General features: G+C 42.3%; 1 protein-coding gene across 1 annotated transcript in view; it reads right to left on the reverse strand.

Moving 5' to 3' along the window:
* Positions 1-20,501, reverse strand: part of LYST (lysosomal trafficking regulator) — a 556,878-nt gene that overhangs the window by 463,144 nt on the left and 73,233 nt on the right. The window contains 2 exon segments of the mRNA XM_044290763.1: positions 10,502-10,663; positions 11,473-12,406. Of these exon segments, the coding sequence (XP_044146698.1) occupies positions 10,502-10,663; positions 11,473-12,406 (1,096 nt within the window).

Genomic DNA, 20,501 nt, shown 5'->3' on the forward strand with positions numbered 1-20,501 from the left:
AGTCTCCAATACTTGGCATGAACATGCTCAATACTGTTTCAGCACTCTGAAGTACAAGATGAGGACACCAATGGAACCCACTGTCATAGATACCCAGGAACCTACCAAAGAGGAAGTGAAGCGCTAGGTTATATTTGGTAAAGAACTGTTCGTTTTAAATTTTATTCATTTTAGGGAAGGACACTGACAACTGAGGGCCCTGTTTAAAGATAATCTGTCCTGAAATTAGCCCTAAATCAGATCACTCCCATTGCCCCACTGTGCACCCTCAAAGCTCCCACTTAACATTGGCCAAACTGCTGAAACTTGCACTCAGGTGGTCCACTCCTTTAGGATGGGTTCACACCTGAGCGTACTCTGTATGCGCTCTTTACAGACGCTTCTATCGGGCGTTTACATACACGCGAGGAAACAAGCAAACGCCCATTGTCGCGCGTGATCAATGGGTATTGCTGCCTCTGAGACTTGGACCTCCTCAGCACCTTGGCCTGTTTCCCTGAAGTGATTGCCTGCTCCCGCCTGTTCGTGGACGGTCACTGCTTCTGGTGCACGCTTGCTCCTCTTTACAGACGCCCTGCCTGCTTCTATTTACAGACCCGTGTCGTGGCTATCCGTTTCCACCTGGCGCTCATGGATGGTCTCCGTCTCCAGTCTCCGCCTGCTTTTCCTCCGCTTCTGTGCTCCTTGCTTCCAGCCGGCTTGGTATTGAGGTTTGATGAGATGTTGCTCTGCGTCTTCTCTGGTCTATATGTTTGAGCCATCGCTCCTTTTGTCTCCTGTGTATACCCTTCCATCCTTCTGTGTTTGCCTTGTTACACCAAAAAGTTGTCTCTATTTTCTGATTATACTACTGGATGGGTACTGGCTGCATATTGGAAGAACTACTATGATCAACTGTTTTTGTCCCTTTTCGTTTTTTTGGTACCTTCTTTTTCTTTCAATTTTTTTATCATGGAAAGTCTTGATTAGATGGTTTATACAATCTTCCTCAGTGGTAATCAATATAAGAAGGAAAAAGGAGAAAAAGGAAGGGAAGAGAATAAAAGAAAGAGAAAAAAAAAGCTTAAGGAATGAGAGGAAAGAGGGGAGAGAGAGAAGAGGGAAAGAAAAAGGAAGAGAGAACAAAAAAAGGCCCCTAAGCAAAATAGGCATTCTGCTGAGGATATATCTGCCAACACTGGTCAGAAATTGGCAGAAATGGCCACAAATTTTCAATTTTTGAAATCCCCAAAGGTTGTAACTACAAGAGGGACAAAAAGGGCTGCACGATTCGGACGTAGAAAAAAAAGGGCGGATCTAGAATGGAAAACGTATTTGATCATTATATTTCAGGAGGTGGGGGGCAGAGAGAAATTATTTAAATGCCTTGTCCAAAGATGAAACCTCACCACTAAAGAAAATCCTGAGTGCGGTAAAAAAAATTAAAATAATGGAGAGCTAATAAAATATATTTCAACTCAACTTGGGGTAATTCAGACCGATGTGCTTTTTAGAAGATATTATGTCTCTAAAATAGGGGACAGCTTAACGACCAAAGAAAAAACTGGAGGTCCTGGAGAAGGTAGTTAAAATGTTTAAAACAGAAATCCTCATGTTGAGATCTGAGGCGAATACTTTAAGAAAAAAAGATGGTGGATCTGGAAGACAGGTCAAGGAGATGCAACGTGAAAATTGTGGGCCTACCACAAGGCATGTTAAGAGATAATCCTGGCAATGAGGTTGAGATTGAAACTGACGAAAGGGCTTCTTCTTTGTTTCTTTTTCCTCTGGGAATCCCTTTTTCTTATCGGCTGCTTTTTCTAGTATCTTATCCACTGTAGGTCCAAACACAAATTCTCCTGAAAAGGCATATATATCTTATGTAAATTGGAAAAGCTGGCTGATATTTGGTTGTCCTCTTCTGTAATCAGGGAACAAGAGACTCTAGATCTAAAGTAAAGGCTCTAAAGTGCAATGCACGTTCTAAATGACTACCTGAAAACTACATGAAAAACTATGCAGATCCTACATGTCTGACCCCCACAGGGGACTCACGGTAATGGCGGTAGCAGAGGGAGTAGGTGCTTCCGATGCGGACATCACGACGAAGATGCAGAGAGGTTCTGTATGAGCGCCCTGTTTTTTTTTTTTACATCTCCCAGCGTCTTACATCATCCAGCAGCGCCCCCTGGGATATAGAAGCTTCGGCTCGCCGCACGATCCTCTGCCAATGCTGAGCACATCATGTGCCGCATGGTCCCCACATAACCACGCCGCACCATCCCCCCAGCTGGCTTCGAAGAATCCTTAAGACGCCGCACTTCATGTGCGCGCGTCCTGTTCTGACAACCTGCTGCGGCTGACTGCTTCCATGCTGAGGAAGGAAGACTGCTGTATGGGAAGAAGCACAGGCCCCAGCTTGAGTCGGGACGAGGGTCCTTGTTGCCGCTGCTGTCCAGCCTTAGCCCCTGCTGCGGGAGGAAAACGGGAGATAATGGTAACTTATCTCTTTCTTCACCTCCCAACAGGGAGGACTCTCTCCATGTGTTAACCCCTGTAGGGGCAGGAAAACACTGAGGGGGTGAGGGGTAGGTTTAAACTCTCTGCGTGGCTTATTGACCAATTTAATATGGAGAGTAAAAAAAACAAGGATAAAAGGTACAGATACTGAGTATGCAGGAGAGGGAGGGTGGATTGTCCGAACCAGATCTCGAACTATACTTTATGGCAGGGATTATAAAAAAACATAACATGGAGTAACACGAAAAATTATAAAAATCTGGTGGCAGGGATAAATAAAAGAATGGAGAAATGTAACATCTTTCAATTATTAGAAATGGGTACTTTGGCCAAATCTAGAGCTCTGATTCTGTTGATGGCCAGGATTTGGGAGATGGTAAAAGATCTGTGGTCCCAAACAGGGCTATATGTAGACACCATACTAAGGGACAATACCGGCCTCACAGAATTAGTTTGTTGAGCAGAAGATCTGGTGGAAACAGTATATATAGACTGGGGCAGGTATGGGAGGCGGGGGATAAAATTCCTTATGAAGAGCTAAAAAGGAAATACCAACTGAAAAATACAGGGTCAAAGTTTTATTATTTTCAACTAAAACATGCACTGTATGGGCTGATAGGGAAAGGAACTCCAATAGCTACTCTGCCACAGCCTTTGGAGAATATTACCGAGTTAATACCTGGCAAGAAAATTATTTCAAGAATATACCAATGGCTGTCGCATGTCGCATCAAAAGAATAATAGTGGGGTGCTCAATAACTTGTCCCATAAATGGCAGGGTATTTTGAAACCCGGGCGGGAAGTATTTTGGGATTCAGCTATACCTTCAAAAGACTAGGGTCTCAAGGAATTTTTCAGATAGAATAATTCAATTCAATATATTGTATTGTCTCTATTACTCTCCGAAAAAGTTAATGAAGTTCTATGGTACTAAAGTCTTCGCTTGTCAGAAGTGTGGAGAGGTGGGGGTGGAAGATGTACATATATTATGGACATGTACAGAAATCCAAAACTACTGGGTAAAGATAATTGAAAAAATAGACGAATACCATCAGTTTACAGTGCCTAGACATTTTGAGGAATGTATTTTAGGTGTACTGGATGGTGTGGAAGGGTTCCAGCAAAAGGAAATTGCAACTAAATTACTGTTCCAAGCCAGGAAATGTATAGTTGGCCACTGGGGTGGACGGGAGGCCCCAACGGTCAAGAATGGGAGAACCACACAAGGTTGTCGTTAGCCAGCGAGGAATTTTGCTTGACCGGTTTGAAGAAAAAAACAGATTTGCTAGGATGTGGCGGAGGTGGTTAAATAAAAACTGAGGGGAGGTGGGGGGGGGGGGGGTGCAGTGGAGGAGGGAGGATATTATTAATATTTTATTTTATTTTTTTCCTTGTTCCATGTTTATGACCTCCGACAAACTATGGGGGGAGGGGAATATCTTTATGTAATTAATTTATGCAATCATGTACTAAAAAGATGTTATATGCAAATTTTGCATGAATTGAAAAAGTGTAATAAAGAATTATTTAAAAAAAAAAAAAAAAGTTAAAAAAAAAAAAAAAGAAACCCTCTGCGTGTTCCTGCCCCTAACGAAGTCAAGGGTCATCTCTCATTGTGGCAGTCATGATGGAGGAAATGGAAAAAAACAAAAAAAGCTTTTTGATATACACAGATATTCCACATTTTTGCACCACTTGATAGTAAACAGCACAGAGGGTTAAAATTTCTCAATGTTATAAAATATTTAATTGACACACAATTTATTAATATATAGTCCACTGGGCAAAATTCCTGGATAAGGGATTGCCCAATCATTCAATCGGATGATTGGGACAATATATTGGTGAATGTGGGATTAGTTTCTCATAATTTTAATCACATTAGTTTAATTTAATATTTTACACAGAATTTATGTTACAACTTTATGGCTTAAAGGGTTTCTACCACCAGAAATACTGTTATGTAGCTGACTGACATCAGCGATGCTCTAATGTCAGCACTACATAACAGTATGTTTTTTACATTTCTCCCTGCAACCGTTTTGATAAAATAAGCACTATTATATTATGCTAATGAGCCTCTAGGTGCTATGTGGGAGTAAAATCAGCACCTAGAGGCTCCGTCTACTCACCCTTTATCCCGCCCAGATCCCCCTGTTCTGCCCGCCCCGCTCCTCTTGATTGATGTCACGGTTCGCAGCATCACTCACGAAATCCCACGCCTGCGCCGTTCACTTCTGTAGTCGGCACAGGAGCAGTGAGGAATCTGACACCAGAAGCGCATTATTTACTCACTGCGCCGAATACAGATGTGAACGGCGCGGGATTTCGTGAGCGATGCTGCGAACCGTGACATCAATCAAGAGTAGCGGGGCAGTCAGAACAGGGGACCTGGGCGGGATAAAGGGTGAGTAGACAGAGCCTCTAGGTGCTGATTTTACGACCACATAGCACCTATAGGCTCATTAGCATATTATAAAAGTGCTTATTTTATTAGAACGGCTTCAGGGAGAAATGTAAAAAACATACCGTTATGTAGTGCTGACATTAGCGCATTGCTAATGTCAGTCAGCTACGTAACAGTATATCTGGTGGTAGAAACCCTTTAACAAGCAGGGTTTGAGAAACACCTCCAACCTCCCACGGTTATGTTTGCTTCATGGATATGCACCTGTGATTCTGAAGGTTCTAGTCAAAATTTTCTTGCAATATATTGAGGGTAGCACCTCTTTTAGACTGAACAAGCCCATCTACCTGGGACTTCTGAGCAGAGTACGTTTGTAGCTGGTTCCTACACTGCCCTGAAGACTTAAGTAAGTCCTAAGTGAGGCAGTATATTCAGTGTTAGGGACCCATCTGCAGAAGCTGCCTTGATGCCTGGTAGTTGGGCCTGACACATATGTGCACTGAGAGCTTCTATTACTTATTTATAGTCGTATTGTACCACTTTTATGTAGAATGACCCCCATTTCTTAGCTCTATTGTTTGTATATATAATGGTGTGCAGCCATTTAGTTTTTTGTAATTATGTTTGCCCCCCTACGGTGTAAGTCACCTGATGCATATTATTTACATATGTTTTGGACTTGCAGTGGACTGTTGGATTTTGAGTGCTCTTTCCAAAGTTGGGTGCCATAAATATGGAGGATGTTTTTGGTTAAAATAATGTTTTTGGCAAGGCTTCTGATTGAGTATTAGATGAAAACCTAAACCCGTGCAAAGTATAAATACATGGTAAAATCGAGATAACAAGATCAAAAAGGTATGACTATGTTCTATAAAAACAAAGAAACTCTGAGGATAAATGGCTTAAAACATGGGGAGAATGGAATTTTTTAATTTGCCTGCCTCCTCCCCCATTATCCCCGCTCCGCTTTTTTTTTTTTTTTTTTTTTTAAGGAGGGAACTGGGGGATGGGGTGTAAGGTTTAAGAAATGGAAATAATTTGGATGTTTTACTTTGTATGGTAATACTATTGATTGAAAGATAAATACAAATAAAATTACAGTATGAATCCCTTTGTTTTCTAGATATTGTGGACAGGAACAGAAGGCACACAAAAGATGTGCCAGGACAAATACCCATTTAAAGCTGGCAATGTGTCTCCTAATGCTGCCCCTGTTCCATACTTTTATCATTAGGGAGGGTCGCGGTGGGGAATAAGTACCGTGTAAACTCACACTGCTCTGACAGACAGTATAATGCAGCTATTCCGCTCCACCTGTGTTGCAATCACTGGATACAATAATATCGCTCCATGTGTTCCTCACAACTAACAAACTAAACCTTGTTACCATCTCTTAAAATAACATAGAATAGGAAAAAATAAAAAAATAATCTTGAACTAAGAGGCAGCAGACACAGTGGAGTAGGAGGTTGAGGAAACATAGAAACATAGAATGTGTCGGCAGATAAGAACTATTTGGCCCATCTAGTCTGCCCAATATACTGAATACTAATAGACCTTGGCCCTATCTTATATGAAGGATGGCCTTATGCCTATCCCAGCATGCTTAAACTCCTTGACTGTATTTGCAGCTACCACTTCTGCAGGAAGGCTATTCCATGCATCCACTACTCTCTCAGTAAAGTAATACTTCCTGATTTTACTTTTAAACCTTTGCCCCTCTAATTTAAAACTATGTCCTCTTGTAGCAGTTTTTCTTCTTTTAAAAATTCTCTCCTCTTTTACCTTGTTGATTCCAGTTATGTACTTAAAAGTTTCAATCATATCCCCTCTGTCTTGTTTTTCTTGGTAGACGTGGCGGTGTAGGTGGAAGCCGCGATGGAGAAGATAGCCAAGACTGTTTTTGTTTCTTCTTTTTCCTGGCTGGACAGTTGTGTACCTGGCCTCTGTTGGTACGGGAACCCACCTTCCGAGCCACTTGTGAATGACTGGCCTGATAAACGTAGAAATGATCCCTCTTCCTCCTCCTCTTCCTCCTGTGCCATATCCTCTTCCATCATCGCCCGAAGCATTTTTTTCAAGGAGACATAGAAATGGCATAGTAAAGCTGAGGAGGGAGTCATCAGCACGAGTCATGTTTGTGGAGTACTCGAAAAAGCGCAACACGGCACACACGTCCCGCATGGAGGCCCACTCGTTGGTGGTAAAGTGGTGCTGTTCTGTAGATCCGACTCACCCATACGTGCTGCAGCTGAAACTCCTATCGCCTGCTGCTGCTCGCAGTGTCTCTCCAGCATGTGCAAGGTGGAGTTCCACCTTGTGGGTGCGTTGCATATGAAGCGGTGAGCAGGAAGGCCGAAGTTAAGCTGCAGCGCAGACAGGCAAGCAGCAGAAGGGTGAGAACACCAAAAGCACGCACAGACGGCCTGCACTTTCTGCAGCAGCTCAGCACATGCGTGAGGCAAGGGGTGTGCATCAAACTGGCTAGGCTCAGAGCTGCTGCGATATTTTGACCGTTATCGCACACCAGGCCGGGCTTGAAACTCAGTGGCACCAACCAGTCATCGGTCTGTTGTTCCATGCCCGTCCACAACTCCTGCGCGGTGTGGGGATTTTCCCCCAAACAGATGAGTTTCAAAACAGCCTGCTGTCATTTCCCTCTGGCTGTGCTGAAGTTGGTGGTGCAGACTGATAAGGAAGCGAAGTAGGAGGATGCAACAGGAAGAAACGAGAAACGTCCTGCAATCCTCGAAGGCGAAAGGTCATGCGCCAAACTGCTATCCACCTCAGGCCCAGCCGCCACTGCATTCACCCAGTGTACTGTTAGCGAGATCTAACATCCCTGCCTGTACCTAATGGTCCACGTATCGGTGGTTATGTGGACCCTGTCACAGATGGCGTTGCGCAGTGCATACCTGATTTTGTCCGCCACTCAGTTGTGCATGGCAGGGATGGCTCACCTGGAAAAGTACTGGTGGCTGGGAACGACGTACTGTGGGACAGCCACCTCCATAACGATTTTAAAAGTCTCCGTCTCCACCAGACGGAATGACAGCATTTCAAAGGCCAGAAATTTTTAAATGCTGGCATTCAGGGCCAGGGATCACTGGTGGGTAGGGGGGTACTTCCTCTCCAGTGTTTGGGGGATGGACAGCTGAATGCTTCCATGGGACAGTGTGGAGATGCTTGGGGACGGTGATAGAGGTGGTGGTGTTGCTGTCACATCCTCTGTTTGCAGGGTGGCAGGTGCCACTGTCACTCCAGAGGGGGAGGAAGAGGCCGAGACCGCATCAGAAGTGGGAGCAGTAGGAGCCAGAGATCTTTCGTGGTTTTTGAGGTGTGTACTCCACTGCAGTGCGTGCTTTGCATTTAGATGCCTGGTCATGCAGGTGGTGCTCAGGTTTAGAACATTTATGCCTCACTTTAGGCTCCGATTGCACAGCGTGCAAACAACTTACGTCTTATCAGCACACTGTCTGAAGAACTGCCATGCCAGGGAACTCCTTGGAGCTGGCTTTGGTGTGCTCAGTCCATAAGTACGGTGGGCTGTAGCAGGCGTACTGGCTAGGGAACGGCCACTCGACTTATGCATCCTACTCCCTCTTTTGCTGTGCGGCAGGCGCTATGTGACCACAACCTCTTACACCAAACTCCTCCAAGTGGGGTCTAGGACCTCATGACCCTTCACATCATCTTCCACCCACTCTTCACCCTTGCCCTCCTTGCCAATCTGCACACCGCAGAAAGCCGCAGCAGTTGCCACCTGTGTTTCGTCATCATAAGAGACATGCTGCGGTGGTCCTCCAAATCCTGAAATATAAGTGGTTGGGCATCAATGCACTCAATCTCTTCCACTTCTAGGGAAGGGCTATGTGGATGACCCACGGAAACCCTGCCAGCAGAGTCATCAAAAAACATAAGAGACTGCTGCATGACTTGGGGCTCAGACTGCTTGGCTAATTTGCAAGGGGGTGAGGTGAAAGATGACAATGGGCTGCGCTTTCAGCAGGGGACCGGGTGGGAGACAATGTGAAGGAACTGGAGGCAGTCAGCCACCCAATCTACTACCGCCTCCCCATTCATACATCGGTATTCGGGCCTACAAAATTACACTGAACGTTCTGTCGCCTACTTGCACCTGAGGAAGGTGTTTCATTTGGGCATGTAGCTGGCACAGATCAACCACATCCTCTCCCTGCAACAGGAGCGCCACCAACACCATGACCAAGGCCACGTCCCTTATTTGAGGCTATCTTCTTTAAGGTCACCCAAGCTTTTTTATGGTAACATCGAATCATACATTTTGGCATTTTGACAACCCTACCAAGGACCACCACTTACAGTACGTGAAGGATTGATACTCTGTAGAAGCAAAATGGAAAGAAAATGTATAATGATTATTAAGTAGAAAGTCGCTTAAAGGGGTTGTCCGGGTTCAGAGCTGAACTCAGACATATCCATATTTTCACCCAGGCAGCTTCCCTGATGTTGGGATCAGAGCAATTCATGCTCAGATACCCTCCTTTGCCCTGTGCTGAATCACGCAGGGCAAAGGCATTTTCAGGAGATTCGGTGACGTACCAGGCTATCCAAAGGGCTGCCGAGCTGAGGTTTCAGCCCAGCAGCGAGACCAGTGACCAGCACTGCTTGGCGGGCTAGGGCAGCGCTAAATCCGGCCCATCAGAGCCGGTAACATCAGCGAACAAACTCTGGGCCGGAAGCCTTCACCTAGCAGTGTGTTATTGTAAATTAAATGAAATTAAATGTTCCAATGCTAACATCCGGGGGGCTGCCTGGGTGAAATTCTGGGTATATCCAGTTTCAGCTCTGAACCTGGACAACACCTTTAATGTTGCATTTAGGAAGCTAATGCAAAATAAAAAATGAACTTCATGCAAATTTGTCTACAGCAATTAAAGGATACGTTTAAATAAAAATGGTGCAGGCATACTTGTTTTAGGCAGTTTACATTCCTGTTGCAGCCTGTTAACTTTGCCTACACATTGGAATATACCTTTAGGGACCAGGCGTTGCCGTGCATGTTTATTTATGGAGCTAATGTATACATATGGCACATGTTTGAAGGGGACCTCAGAGCCGAAAACCCCCATGTGCACTATATAACAAATAAAAAAACACACACACACACACACACACACACACACACACACAGTCTGTGGTCCTGTGCAGCTGCATTGTTCCAGTTTAGTCACAATTGCTTAAAAAGCACATCACAACAGTCACGTGTCATACAAGCGAATGTGACAACTGAGGCTTGTGACTGGCTACAGCATTCATGGGATCAAGCCGCCTCCTGGTCTTTTGTGGACTGGAAGTGGCCTGGAACACGACCGTCATAAAAAAAGCAGATACACAGAGCGATGAGTGCAGGTTTTTATTTACATGAATAAAAAGAACTAAATTATAAAACAAATCTTTTTTTTTTTTACACTACTGTGTATACCTAAAAATGCTTTTAAAAAGCAAGAAATGGTTGTTTAACAAAATAATTGGTTAGAAAAAAAAAAAAAAAAGTTATAGCTATAAATTGTCACAGCTTGAACAATTCTGCTGTAATCCTTAGTTTTCACTTACCTTTTCACTTTGTTCCTCAGAAGGATTACATAGTAAAGGGAAATTTAACACAGCCACACGAAGAAGACAATCAAAAATATGCGGTGAAAGATTAGTCTCCAGTATTCTTGAATGTGCAAGTAGCTCTTGTATTTCAAGGATGACATGTTGGACAGGAAGATTCTAAAAGGAAATTAAGTTTGATTAAACAAATTAACCAACAGGTACTTTTGAACATCATTTGTATTATGTAAAAAAACAAAACAAATCTGATCTGTATTGTAAATTAGTCACACGTCCGTATTAATAATGGTCCTGCTGCTAGCACACTAACTTGACAACTACTGGAGGCCATTGTCACCATGGGTCTTTAAGTCTGGTGTTTTGCAAAATATTACAGTACAAGAGAAAAAAAAAGGTCATACTAGTTGTACCACTGAGTCAGTGGGTCTGTGTGCTGTGCGTATACATTAAATAAATGTTGAGGCGATTTTAATAAGTAACAAAAGTCCAATAGATCCATCTGTCATATGACATAATGAACATGTTTGTCTTTGTTATCCATGGGCAATCCATCTTATTCTTCTAGAACTGATTTGACTCATAACGGTCTCCTTAAGATAATATACCTAGAAACGTTTTAGGCTGTAATCACATGGTATGGCCAAGCCATGGTTACATTGGAGTACCATGCAGCCAATAAGATCCAAATAAGGTTCAGAGTAACTAATTACGCACTGTTTAGTCAGTTTGCATTGGTAATTGCCACATGGTATTGTGGAGCCCACAGGGCCTTTAACAATGCAGACCGACTAAACAGTGCGGTCTTATTTAATGGCATGTGCTGCAGTATGTGACAGCAAAGTACTTAATCATAGTATGTCCAAGGTGCAACTATACTGCGTGTTCATACCATACCCTATTTGTATCATATATGAAAAAAAAAAAGTTAATTTACTTACATGGCAGTAAGAAAAAATAAAATACTTTACCTGAAAAGTTTCAAAATCTGATTTTAATTGGCAGTTTCGTGCACTATGAAGACAAATGGATAACAAAGCCTCAAATAGTCTCCCAGCACCAGATGACCAGATTTGAGCATTATTTTTGCCAGAAGACAACACATTTGATTTGTCATCTGAACAATTAGGAGGTTGCAACAAATGGCATACATCACGAGTGGAATCTTGGTTGGGGATTAAACGTTGCCCTTGCTCATGGGATTCGATGCCAGAGCTTTCATCTGGAAATTGTTTTAAAGACTCTGAATGTGTGACAGTAGTAAGATCTTCAAAGCTAGGAAAGTTATTAATCATCATCTGAACAAGCTTATAACACAAATCAAAGCCACCAATTTTGAGAAATTGCTTCTGGAACATTGAATTTTGCATGTAAAGCCAGTAACACATAGACCAAATGTCGGCAGCACAGTGTATCTGTTCTACTGGAGGCAAAAACAAGCTTTCAGCATTTAGCTTTGGTAAAATATTTTGCGGTTCACTTGCAGTGCTGTCATAACCTGATGTGTCTTCGGATTCATTGATCAATTCAAGATCTGACTCTGCATCTTTGCTCACACTCAAAAACGTCAAACAAAGAAATAGATTTATCGTGTTCATCTTCTGATCGATATCCTTTCTTTTATTTGAACATGAATCTTTGAGAACACTGTAGACTTTACTCAAACTCTGTGAAACATTTATACATTCCTGAGGCTTCAAAAGTTGGACAGAAAATACTGAAGCAAGTGTGCAAGAATCGTCGCCACCAATATCTGCAGGAGCAGCTACAAGATCAGTTTGCTGCTCTTCAAAGCAAATAAGTGTCTCAAAAACTTTCAAACAAAAACACCTCAATGGATCCAAATAGGTAAGTTCAGTAACTTGATTTAATCCGTTTAAATTTAAGAAAGTTTCTCGTACTACCCTAAGAATAAAAATAAAAAAAGTTTGTTAAACCTCCTTAATTCCAACTATAACACAAACTATTTACATAAAAGAAATTAAAAGATGTACCTAAAAAATGTCATAACACATAGATTTCTTCAGATGAGTCTAACTTTTCTTCGACAACCAACAAACAGCACTGGAATCGCACAACAGGCATGCTGCATTGCCAACCACAGTAGTGGACAGTTAGAGTATGGCTACACAGCGACACTGGTTGCTCGACAGGTCAGGATAGCAGGGGTATCAGTAGCAGTGATTCCATAGAAATCAATAGGGTCGCAACGTGAGTCGCATATGTTCTGTGACGGCTATCCCTAAATTGGAAATAATCCAGTAGAGTTGGGATCACTCTTGGCACATGTATGACTCACACTGCAGCCCATTCATTTCTATTGGATCACTGCTACACTACAATGCCCCTGCGATCAAGGCTGCTGCCGTTGTCGCCATGTAGCCGTACCTCTAGGATATGATATGACGTGGATTTTAAGATGAGAAAACTTTGCCACAGAATCTGCAGCAGAAACCTGAATATGTCACTCAGATTTCTGCTGCAGAATTTGAAATTTGACAAAGCCATTTATTTGGCCTAATATATGTATGACAACCTGATGCAGATTCCATGGCAAGAACTTACATCTCAATTTTTTTCAGCAATAAAGATGAGCAACAGCAAAATGTATGAACATGTTAATTATGGTGTTGGTTACCCATTGAGAAATGTGCCAAAAGCTGCATGATAATTCATTTTTTAACATATCCTTACAGCATTTCTTTTGTGGTCAGCCAAGTCGCCTATATCAGTACTGCTCAGTGGAAAACTTGTCAAGCACAAGACAGGGTTCAGCTGCAGCCTAATAGAATTCTGTGGGGATCCCAAATGCTGGGATTTATTTAATTACGACTTTTTAGGAGTTGTATGTCATCCAAGTGACTGTCCAAAAGCTTTATTTTAAAAATCTGCTCAAAATAAAAAATAAAAAATAATCTAAATTTAAATGGAAATAAATGGATATGCTGTTGCAACTGCAATACATAGTTACAAAGTTAGTTCAGTAAAAAAAAAAAAAATAATGGAATACAACTCGCTGGACACAGTCATTTACAAACCAATTATAAAATTACACTGTCTAAAACAATAGACCTTATTTTACCCATAGGAATATGGAGCACATGGCCAACAAAACCACTATATTAACGTCAACCCCTCTTTTCCAGGCTTCTACTCAGCTTTTCATAAAACCATCAGACATAGTCATGAGTGGAGGGCAGCTGTGCTCTTGTTCTCTTTAGCTACGTTTAGAGATAGGTCTGGGTCGCAGAAGTGGGAATCACACCCGACATTGGTGGCATATCCTAATGATATGCCACCAATTTTCCAAGTGTGTTTTTTACCCACAAAGACAAAGCCCTTTTTCAAAATGGATATCACATTTGCCTTCACTGGTCTGCTGACATGATACCGGTCATTAAAGAATATCTAATTATTATGAACAAGGGTACAAAAATAGCTGAGCTTAGTTATGTAAAGAAGAACTAAATTCTTAAAAAAAAAAAAAAAAAAACAACTGCAAAGTAAAGTTAGCCTATAGCGTTTTCTGCAAGGATATCTGCAAACTGCTACAGGTATCGAGGTTTGAGCACATGTCATCTTAAAGAGTCATCTTTTACAAGTGTCTAGCATGACATGCATCTAACGGCCATCTCTCTTCATACAGTGCTGCCCATAATTATTCATACCCCTGGCAAATATTGACTTAAAGTTACTTTTTTTCAACCAGCAAGTAATTTTTTGACGGGAAATTACATAGGTGTCTCCCAAAAGATAAGACGATGTACAAGAGGCATTATTGTGGGGAAAAAAAAATAAAAATTCTCAGTTTTTATTTACATTTGAGCAAAAAGTGTCCAGTCCAAAATTATTCATACTCTTCTCAATGATCGATAGAAAAGCCTTTATTGGCTATTACAGCAATCAAACGCTTCCTATAATTGCAGACCAGCTTTTTGCATGTCTCCACAGGTATTTTTGCCCATTCATCTTTAGCAATAAGCTCCAAATCTTTCAGGTTGGAGGTTCTTCTTGCCATCACCCTGATCTTTAGCTCCCTCCACAGATTCTCAATTGGATTCAAGTCTGGACTCTGGCTGGGCCACTCCAAAACGTTAATGTTGTTGTCTGCTAACCATTTCTTCACCACTTTTGCTGTGTGTTTTGGGTCATTGTCATGCTGAAATGTCCACTGGTGCCCAAGGCCAAGTTTCTCTGCAGACTGCCTGATGTTCTCATTGAGAATCCTCATATATTGCTCTTTTTTCATGGTGCCGTTTACTGTGATAAGGTTCCCTGGTCCATTGGCTGAAAAACACCCCCAAAGCATTGGGTTCCCACCACCATGTTTGACAGTGGGGATAGTGTTCTTTGGGTTGAAGGATTCTCCTTTTTATGCCAAATGAAGGAAACATCATTGTGACCAAACAATTCAATTTTTGTTTCATCTGACCATAACACAGAAGACCAGAAGTCTTCTTCTTTGTCCAGATGAACTTTTGCAAAGGCCAAGCAAGCTTTTGTGTTACTTATCTGGAAAAGTGGAACCCAGCAGTGTGCAGTGTCCGTTGGATTGTCTGCCTTGAGACATTGTCACCAGCAGAGCCCAGATTCACCAGGATGGCCTTGGTTATGATCCTTGGATTCTTTTTCACCTCTCTAAATCTCCTCCTGGCCAGCACAGGTGTCACTTTTGGCTTCCGACCAAGTCCCCTGAGATTTTCCACAGTGCAGAACATCTTGTATTTTTTGCTCAAATGTAAATAAAAGCTGAGAAATGTTTTGTTTTCCACAATAATGCCTCTTGTACATCATCTTATTATCTGATTATCTTTTGGGAGACACCCATGTCATTTCCCGTCAAAAAATTACTTGCTAGTCGAATAAAAGTTACTTTAGGTCAAAATTTGCCAGGGGTATGAATAATTATGGGCAACACTGTATATGTACCTTGAACCATACTAATAAAGCCTCATCCACATGTCAGTGTTCCACGTACGAGTGCTGTACGTGTTCTCCACGGACAGCAAAAGTACCCATTCATTTTAATGTATGTATTCTCAAATCATTATTTTTTTTTTACCATGGCCCATGGGTCCGTGTTTTTAGCACAGATGCACGCTCTATTTTTGCTGTGTTCACCGATCCATCTTTTCAGCTGTGCAGTGTCAATGAAACACAGATGAAACACGGACAGCAACGGACCACAACACTGATTTTTATTTTATTTTTTCATTATATCTGTCCATATTACTATGTGCCCTTTTCCTCTACATTCACCACCTTGTTAAACCTCCATTTCACTCCCCACATCAGAACCGCTCTCCTTCTTTCCCCCCATGTACGACATCCATGCTTTATTCACCTTGCTGAGTCTGAAGCCATAATGTCCCAGGGTGCAGCACAACAAACGCTTTTACAAATCACACAGCCATCTGCTCTCTTTTCCTACTTTTGCCGCTATCTTAAGGGGAAATCTCTCCTAACCTCACCTTTTTCTATTTTCAATACCTTCCGAATCTCTCATAGAAACCCTGCTCATCTCAAACATTCATTGTGCATCCTCTCTTCCCTTTTTTAACTGTGCGCTCTACAATCAACAGTCAGTGGGCAACACACCGGCAACACTGAAACTCAGATTCAGCAATGTGATACGGTTTCTCCTGCTGCTCACTGTTAAGGTGGCCTACATTTTTCACATAACTCCAGACCTGACAACAGATATTGTGGTGGAGTAGGTGTACTTCTTTCCCTTCCCAGCTTCTCTCCCTATCCTCCTCTCTTGGACTTTTACATCTTTCAGACTCTCAAACACAAAGACTAACATATTTTAACTGGTCCTTTTGCTTAGCTTCCAACTTCACTAACACTCCTCTCCCACTTTCTGATCACAACCTTATCTCCCACTTTTCACAGCTATCCCACTATCTTGAGCTAGAGTCCATTCTCCTGGAGCCATCTTTTACCTGCTCAAACAATCTGCCCACTGGTTCCGATGACCCCTTAAGAGGATATCAGATTTTTCTCTGCCCACTGACATATTCCAGCTTACGTCTGTTGAAAAAGACAGCCTCTCGTTACTCCCTGGTGTTGAATAAAAGCCACTGTCGTTATGTTGAATGAATACATTTTCACATGGGATTTCCTTATTAACTGTTTTGCTGCCTTCAATGCTCCTAATACTGCAGTTTGTTCTCTTATTTGAGGATTCTTGGGACATATGCTGACTCCATGAACCCTGAAAAGAATGCTGAGCTACATGAGCACCCAAACCTAGGGCACCTGCATCCGTGGTCAATGACTGTGCAGGTTCCAGAATCCAATCTACTCCTTTTTCTAGACTAGGGATCGACCGATTATCAGAGTTACTGATATTATCGGCCGATATTCAAAGTTATCTGTATCGGCATCCAAACTTGCCGATAATGCATCCAGCACGCTCATGAGCCCTCAGTAGCACAGGGGAGAAGGAGTCACTTTAACTTTAAAGTCATTGGTGGCAGTGGACCCAAGGTCCCCTACCCTCCTCAAGTACCACCAGCCTCAAAAAAATAAATAAATGATGGCCAAAGAAAAAAAAGTCACCTATTTTTATGGCCTGTCCAGAAATTTCAGGACGGTTGGCAACCCTGACGTGAAGGAGACTGCTGGACGTAGCCTAGCAGACGACTCCCATGTCTTTTTCATTATTCCCTTAGCCTTTCTGTCCATCTGGTCTTTAAGGTAAGAGGAATCTTCAAAAGGGATAGAAGTACTTTAAATTAACTTAGCCACAGCTGCATCAATCATGGGAACAGCGCCTCATTTTTCCACATCAGATTCATTAAAAAGATATCTTCTTTTTAAACCTCTAGGAAGAAAGGTGCTCTTTTCAGGTGTATTCAATTCATTCTGTATTTTATAAATATATTTTCTATAACTGGAAACACTCTTGTTTTACCTCCCAATCCTTCAAACATATACTATGTTTGGAAAATTGGGAGAAAAACAAGACCTGGGTTTTTTAACATCTTCAATTTCCATAAAGCTGCGTACTGCATGAAGTAAATATTCTTTATCATCAGAAGAGAAAAAATACTTATTTTCTTTCCCCTCAGAACAGGAATCCGCCTGTTGGCATTCTTCCTAGCTATCAGAATCAGAGGATAACGTGGAGTCAGAAATAATATATTCTCTAAATCTTTTCTTGCTAATTTTAAGGAGCTAAAGAAGCAGATAGTCGACAATCTCATCTTTAACAAGAGTCTTAATGTCATTCATGAATATAGGCGTTTCATCCTGTAACACTTAAGAGTACAGGCAGTGAAAAGAAAAGTGGTTTATTGTAAAACACATTGTGTTTCCTCACACATAGCACATTTACAGGCAGCAGCAGGCTTACACTTTGGACCCATTTCCATTTCAGACTACAATATAATAGAAAAAAGGAGAGCCATAACCATTTAAATCAATTAGAAAACCCCAAAGAAGGGGAGAGAAAAGGATAAACCTACAGCACCCGAAGGAGGAAAGGTTTGCTTGGCGGAGCTGTCTTCCATAGTTTGGAGGCCCAGGGAGAGAGTTAGCAGAGCATGCCGAAAAGCGCATTCTCCCCCTGCCCCAGACGGATTTAAATATCCTGCGCTAGCCACACTAAGCATGCTCCTCCCAGAAATGGCCAGATCATCAGACACCAAAAACATAAGTGACGCATCCTGCAAGAAGCATGGTGGCCGGAACTGAGCTTTGTGCTCTACAAGAACTGGCTTCCACCACCTGCCTATACGTCACCAGAAGTGACGAATCTGCTGAAAACTTGCTTGCTCCCGCGTCCTACACAAATCTAGGACGTGCTTCAACCCAACAGCCTGAGAGACATACCTGCCATAATGCAATAATGCCATCCAATAAAAGGATCTGAGGGCTTACCCACACCGAGTATTGCCGACATAAGCAGGTACGATAAAGAAAAGCAAAGGCAGGGGAGCTGCTGGCTGTGCCAGTCCTACTGCTTTAGATCCCATATCCTTGAGGTCTTAAAAAGGAAGACCTCTGATCCTATCTGCACATCTGAAGGTGGTGCGAGAGAAGAGGCCGGCCCAACTCAGGGGTGCCGTTGTGGAGATGACTGGGGAAATCTCTCTTTAATAAAGTATATTTAAAAAAAATGTTTAACATCCCTGTCCCTAGATTATATTAAAACTAAACTGACATTTACACCTCAAAGGGGTTGTCTCACTTCAGCAAGTGGCATTTATGTAGAGAAAGTGAATACAAGCCACTTACTAATGTATTGTTATTAATCAATATTGCTTTCTTTGCTGGCTGGATTAATTCTTTATCACATTATATACCGCTCATTTCCATGATTACGACCACCCTGCAATCCATCAGTGGTGGCGGTGCTTGCACACTATAGGAAAAAGTGCAGGCATCACTGGTGGCCGGGACTGTGGTTGCTCATATAAGCTGCTGCTTTTTTTCTATAGTGTGCAAGCATGGCCACCGCTACTGGATTGTAGAGTGGTTGTAACCATGGAAATGAGCAGTATACAATAATGGAAAGTGATGAAAAAATTTATCCACAGGATAGGGGGATCACTATCCTGGGAACCCCACTGATTACGAGAATAGGAGTCCTGTTACCCTGGTCGCATGGAGGGATAATGCTCCATTCATTCCCTGTGGGAGAGTCAGAATTAGCCAAGTACAGTGCTCAGCTATCTTCCGCGCTTCCACAGAGTATGCATGGAGCGGCAGTGTGAACACAAAACCTGCCGATCCATCAGAATAGGAGAAATGGAACCCTCTTCTCGTAACCAATGGGATTAGCTAGTTAGGTAGTTATCGCCTATCCTGTTAATAGGGTATAACCTATAAACTTGACATAACTCCTTTAAAAGGGATTCTGTCACCTGCTTTTACCATTTTAAGCTGGCACCATCGCTATGTTGACTAAAGTACCTTATTTCCAGGAGTCTTCTTTTTATTATTTCGTTTTGTAGTTTTGATATAAAAGGGATGTTGCGTTATGCTAATTAGGGTCCAAGGTGCCCAGAGGGGAGGTTTTTTTTTTTTTCACTCTCCAGTGCCTGCAGTGCCCAAGAACGCCTCCTGATCATCAAATAACCTCCCACAGCCCGGCAAACTGTTCCGCCCCCTCCCCACGTCATAGTCTACCTTCTAGAAATGCCCCGTCCTTCTTCCTGTCTGCGGGCAGAAATAAGGTACTTTAGTCAACATAGCGATGGTGCCAGCTTAAAATGGTAAAAGCATGTGACAGATTCCCTTTAAAGAAGACGGCTGCAACAGCCTCTAGTTATGCAAACTCTCAGAGCGGATTCCTAAAGCAGAAAAATGGTCATTGTTCTGCAAATGTAAAATAATTAAACTTACTAGTATTAGCTTTCAGAACTGCAAAGATTTTACTCTTTACCATGTGGTCCCATATGGCTTTCTGACACAGCCTCAAATCTCATTCCTTTCCCTGTAGGTGTTAGAGCCACGTTTGGAGGGGCTGGCTGTCCGTCTGTCACAGCTTAGCTTAAGACAGAGAAGCGGGTTGATCTAACTAAAGAACCAAGACTGTTTCAAGGTTTTCTGAGGGATGCTATGTTAGAGCATCTTAACGGAAATAAGCAAATAACGCCATATCAGCATGGCGTCGTGAGGGATCGGTCATGTCAAACTAATTTAATCAGTTTCTATGAGGAGGTAAGTTCTAGACTTGACAGCGGTGAATCAACGGATTCTCCAAAGCTTTTGACACTGTACCACATAAAAGGTTAGTATATAAAATGAGAATGCTCGGACTGGGAGAAAATGTCTGTATGTTGGTAAGTAACTGGCTGAGGGATAGAAAACAGAGGGTGGTTATTAATGGTACACACTCTGATTGGGTCACTGTCACTAGTGGAGTACTAAAGGGGACAGTATTGGGCCCTATTCTCTTCAAAATATTTATTAATGATCTTGTAGAAGGCTTGCATAGTAAAATATTAATTTTCGCAGATGACACTAAACTGTGTAAAGTAATTAACAC

The sequence above is a fragment of the Bufo gargarizans genome, chromosome 4, assembly GCF_014858855.1.
Source record: "Bufo gargarizans isolate SCDJY-AF-19 chromosome 4, ASM1485885v1, whole genome shotgun sequence".
Classification (NCBI taxonomy): Eukaryota; Metazoa; Chordata; class Amphibia; order Anura; family Bufonidae; genus Bufo; species Bufo gargarizans.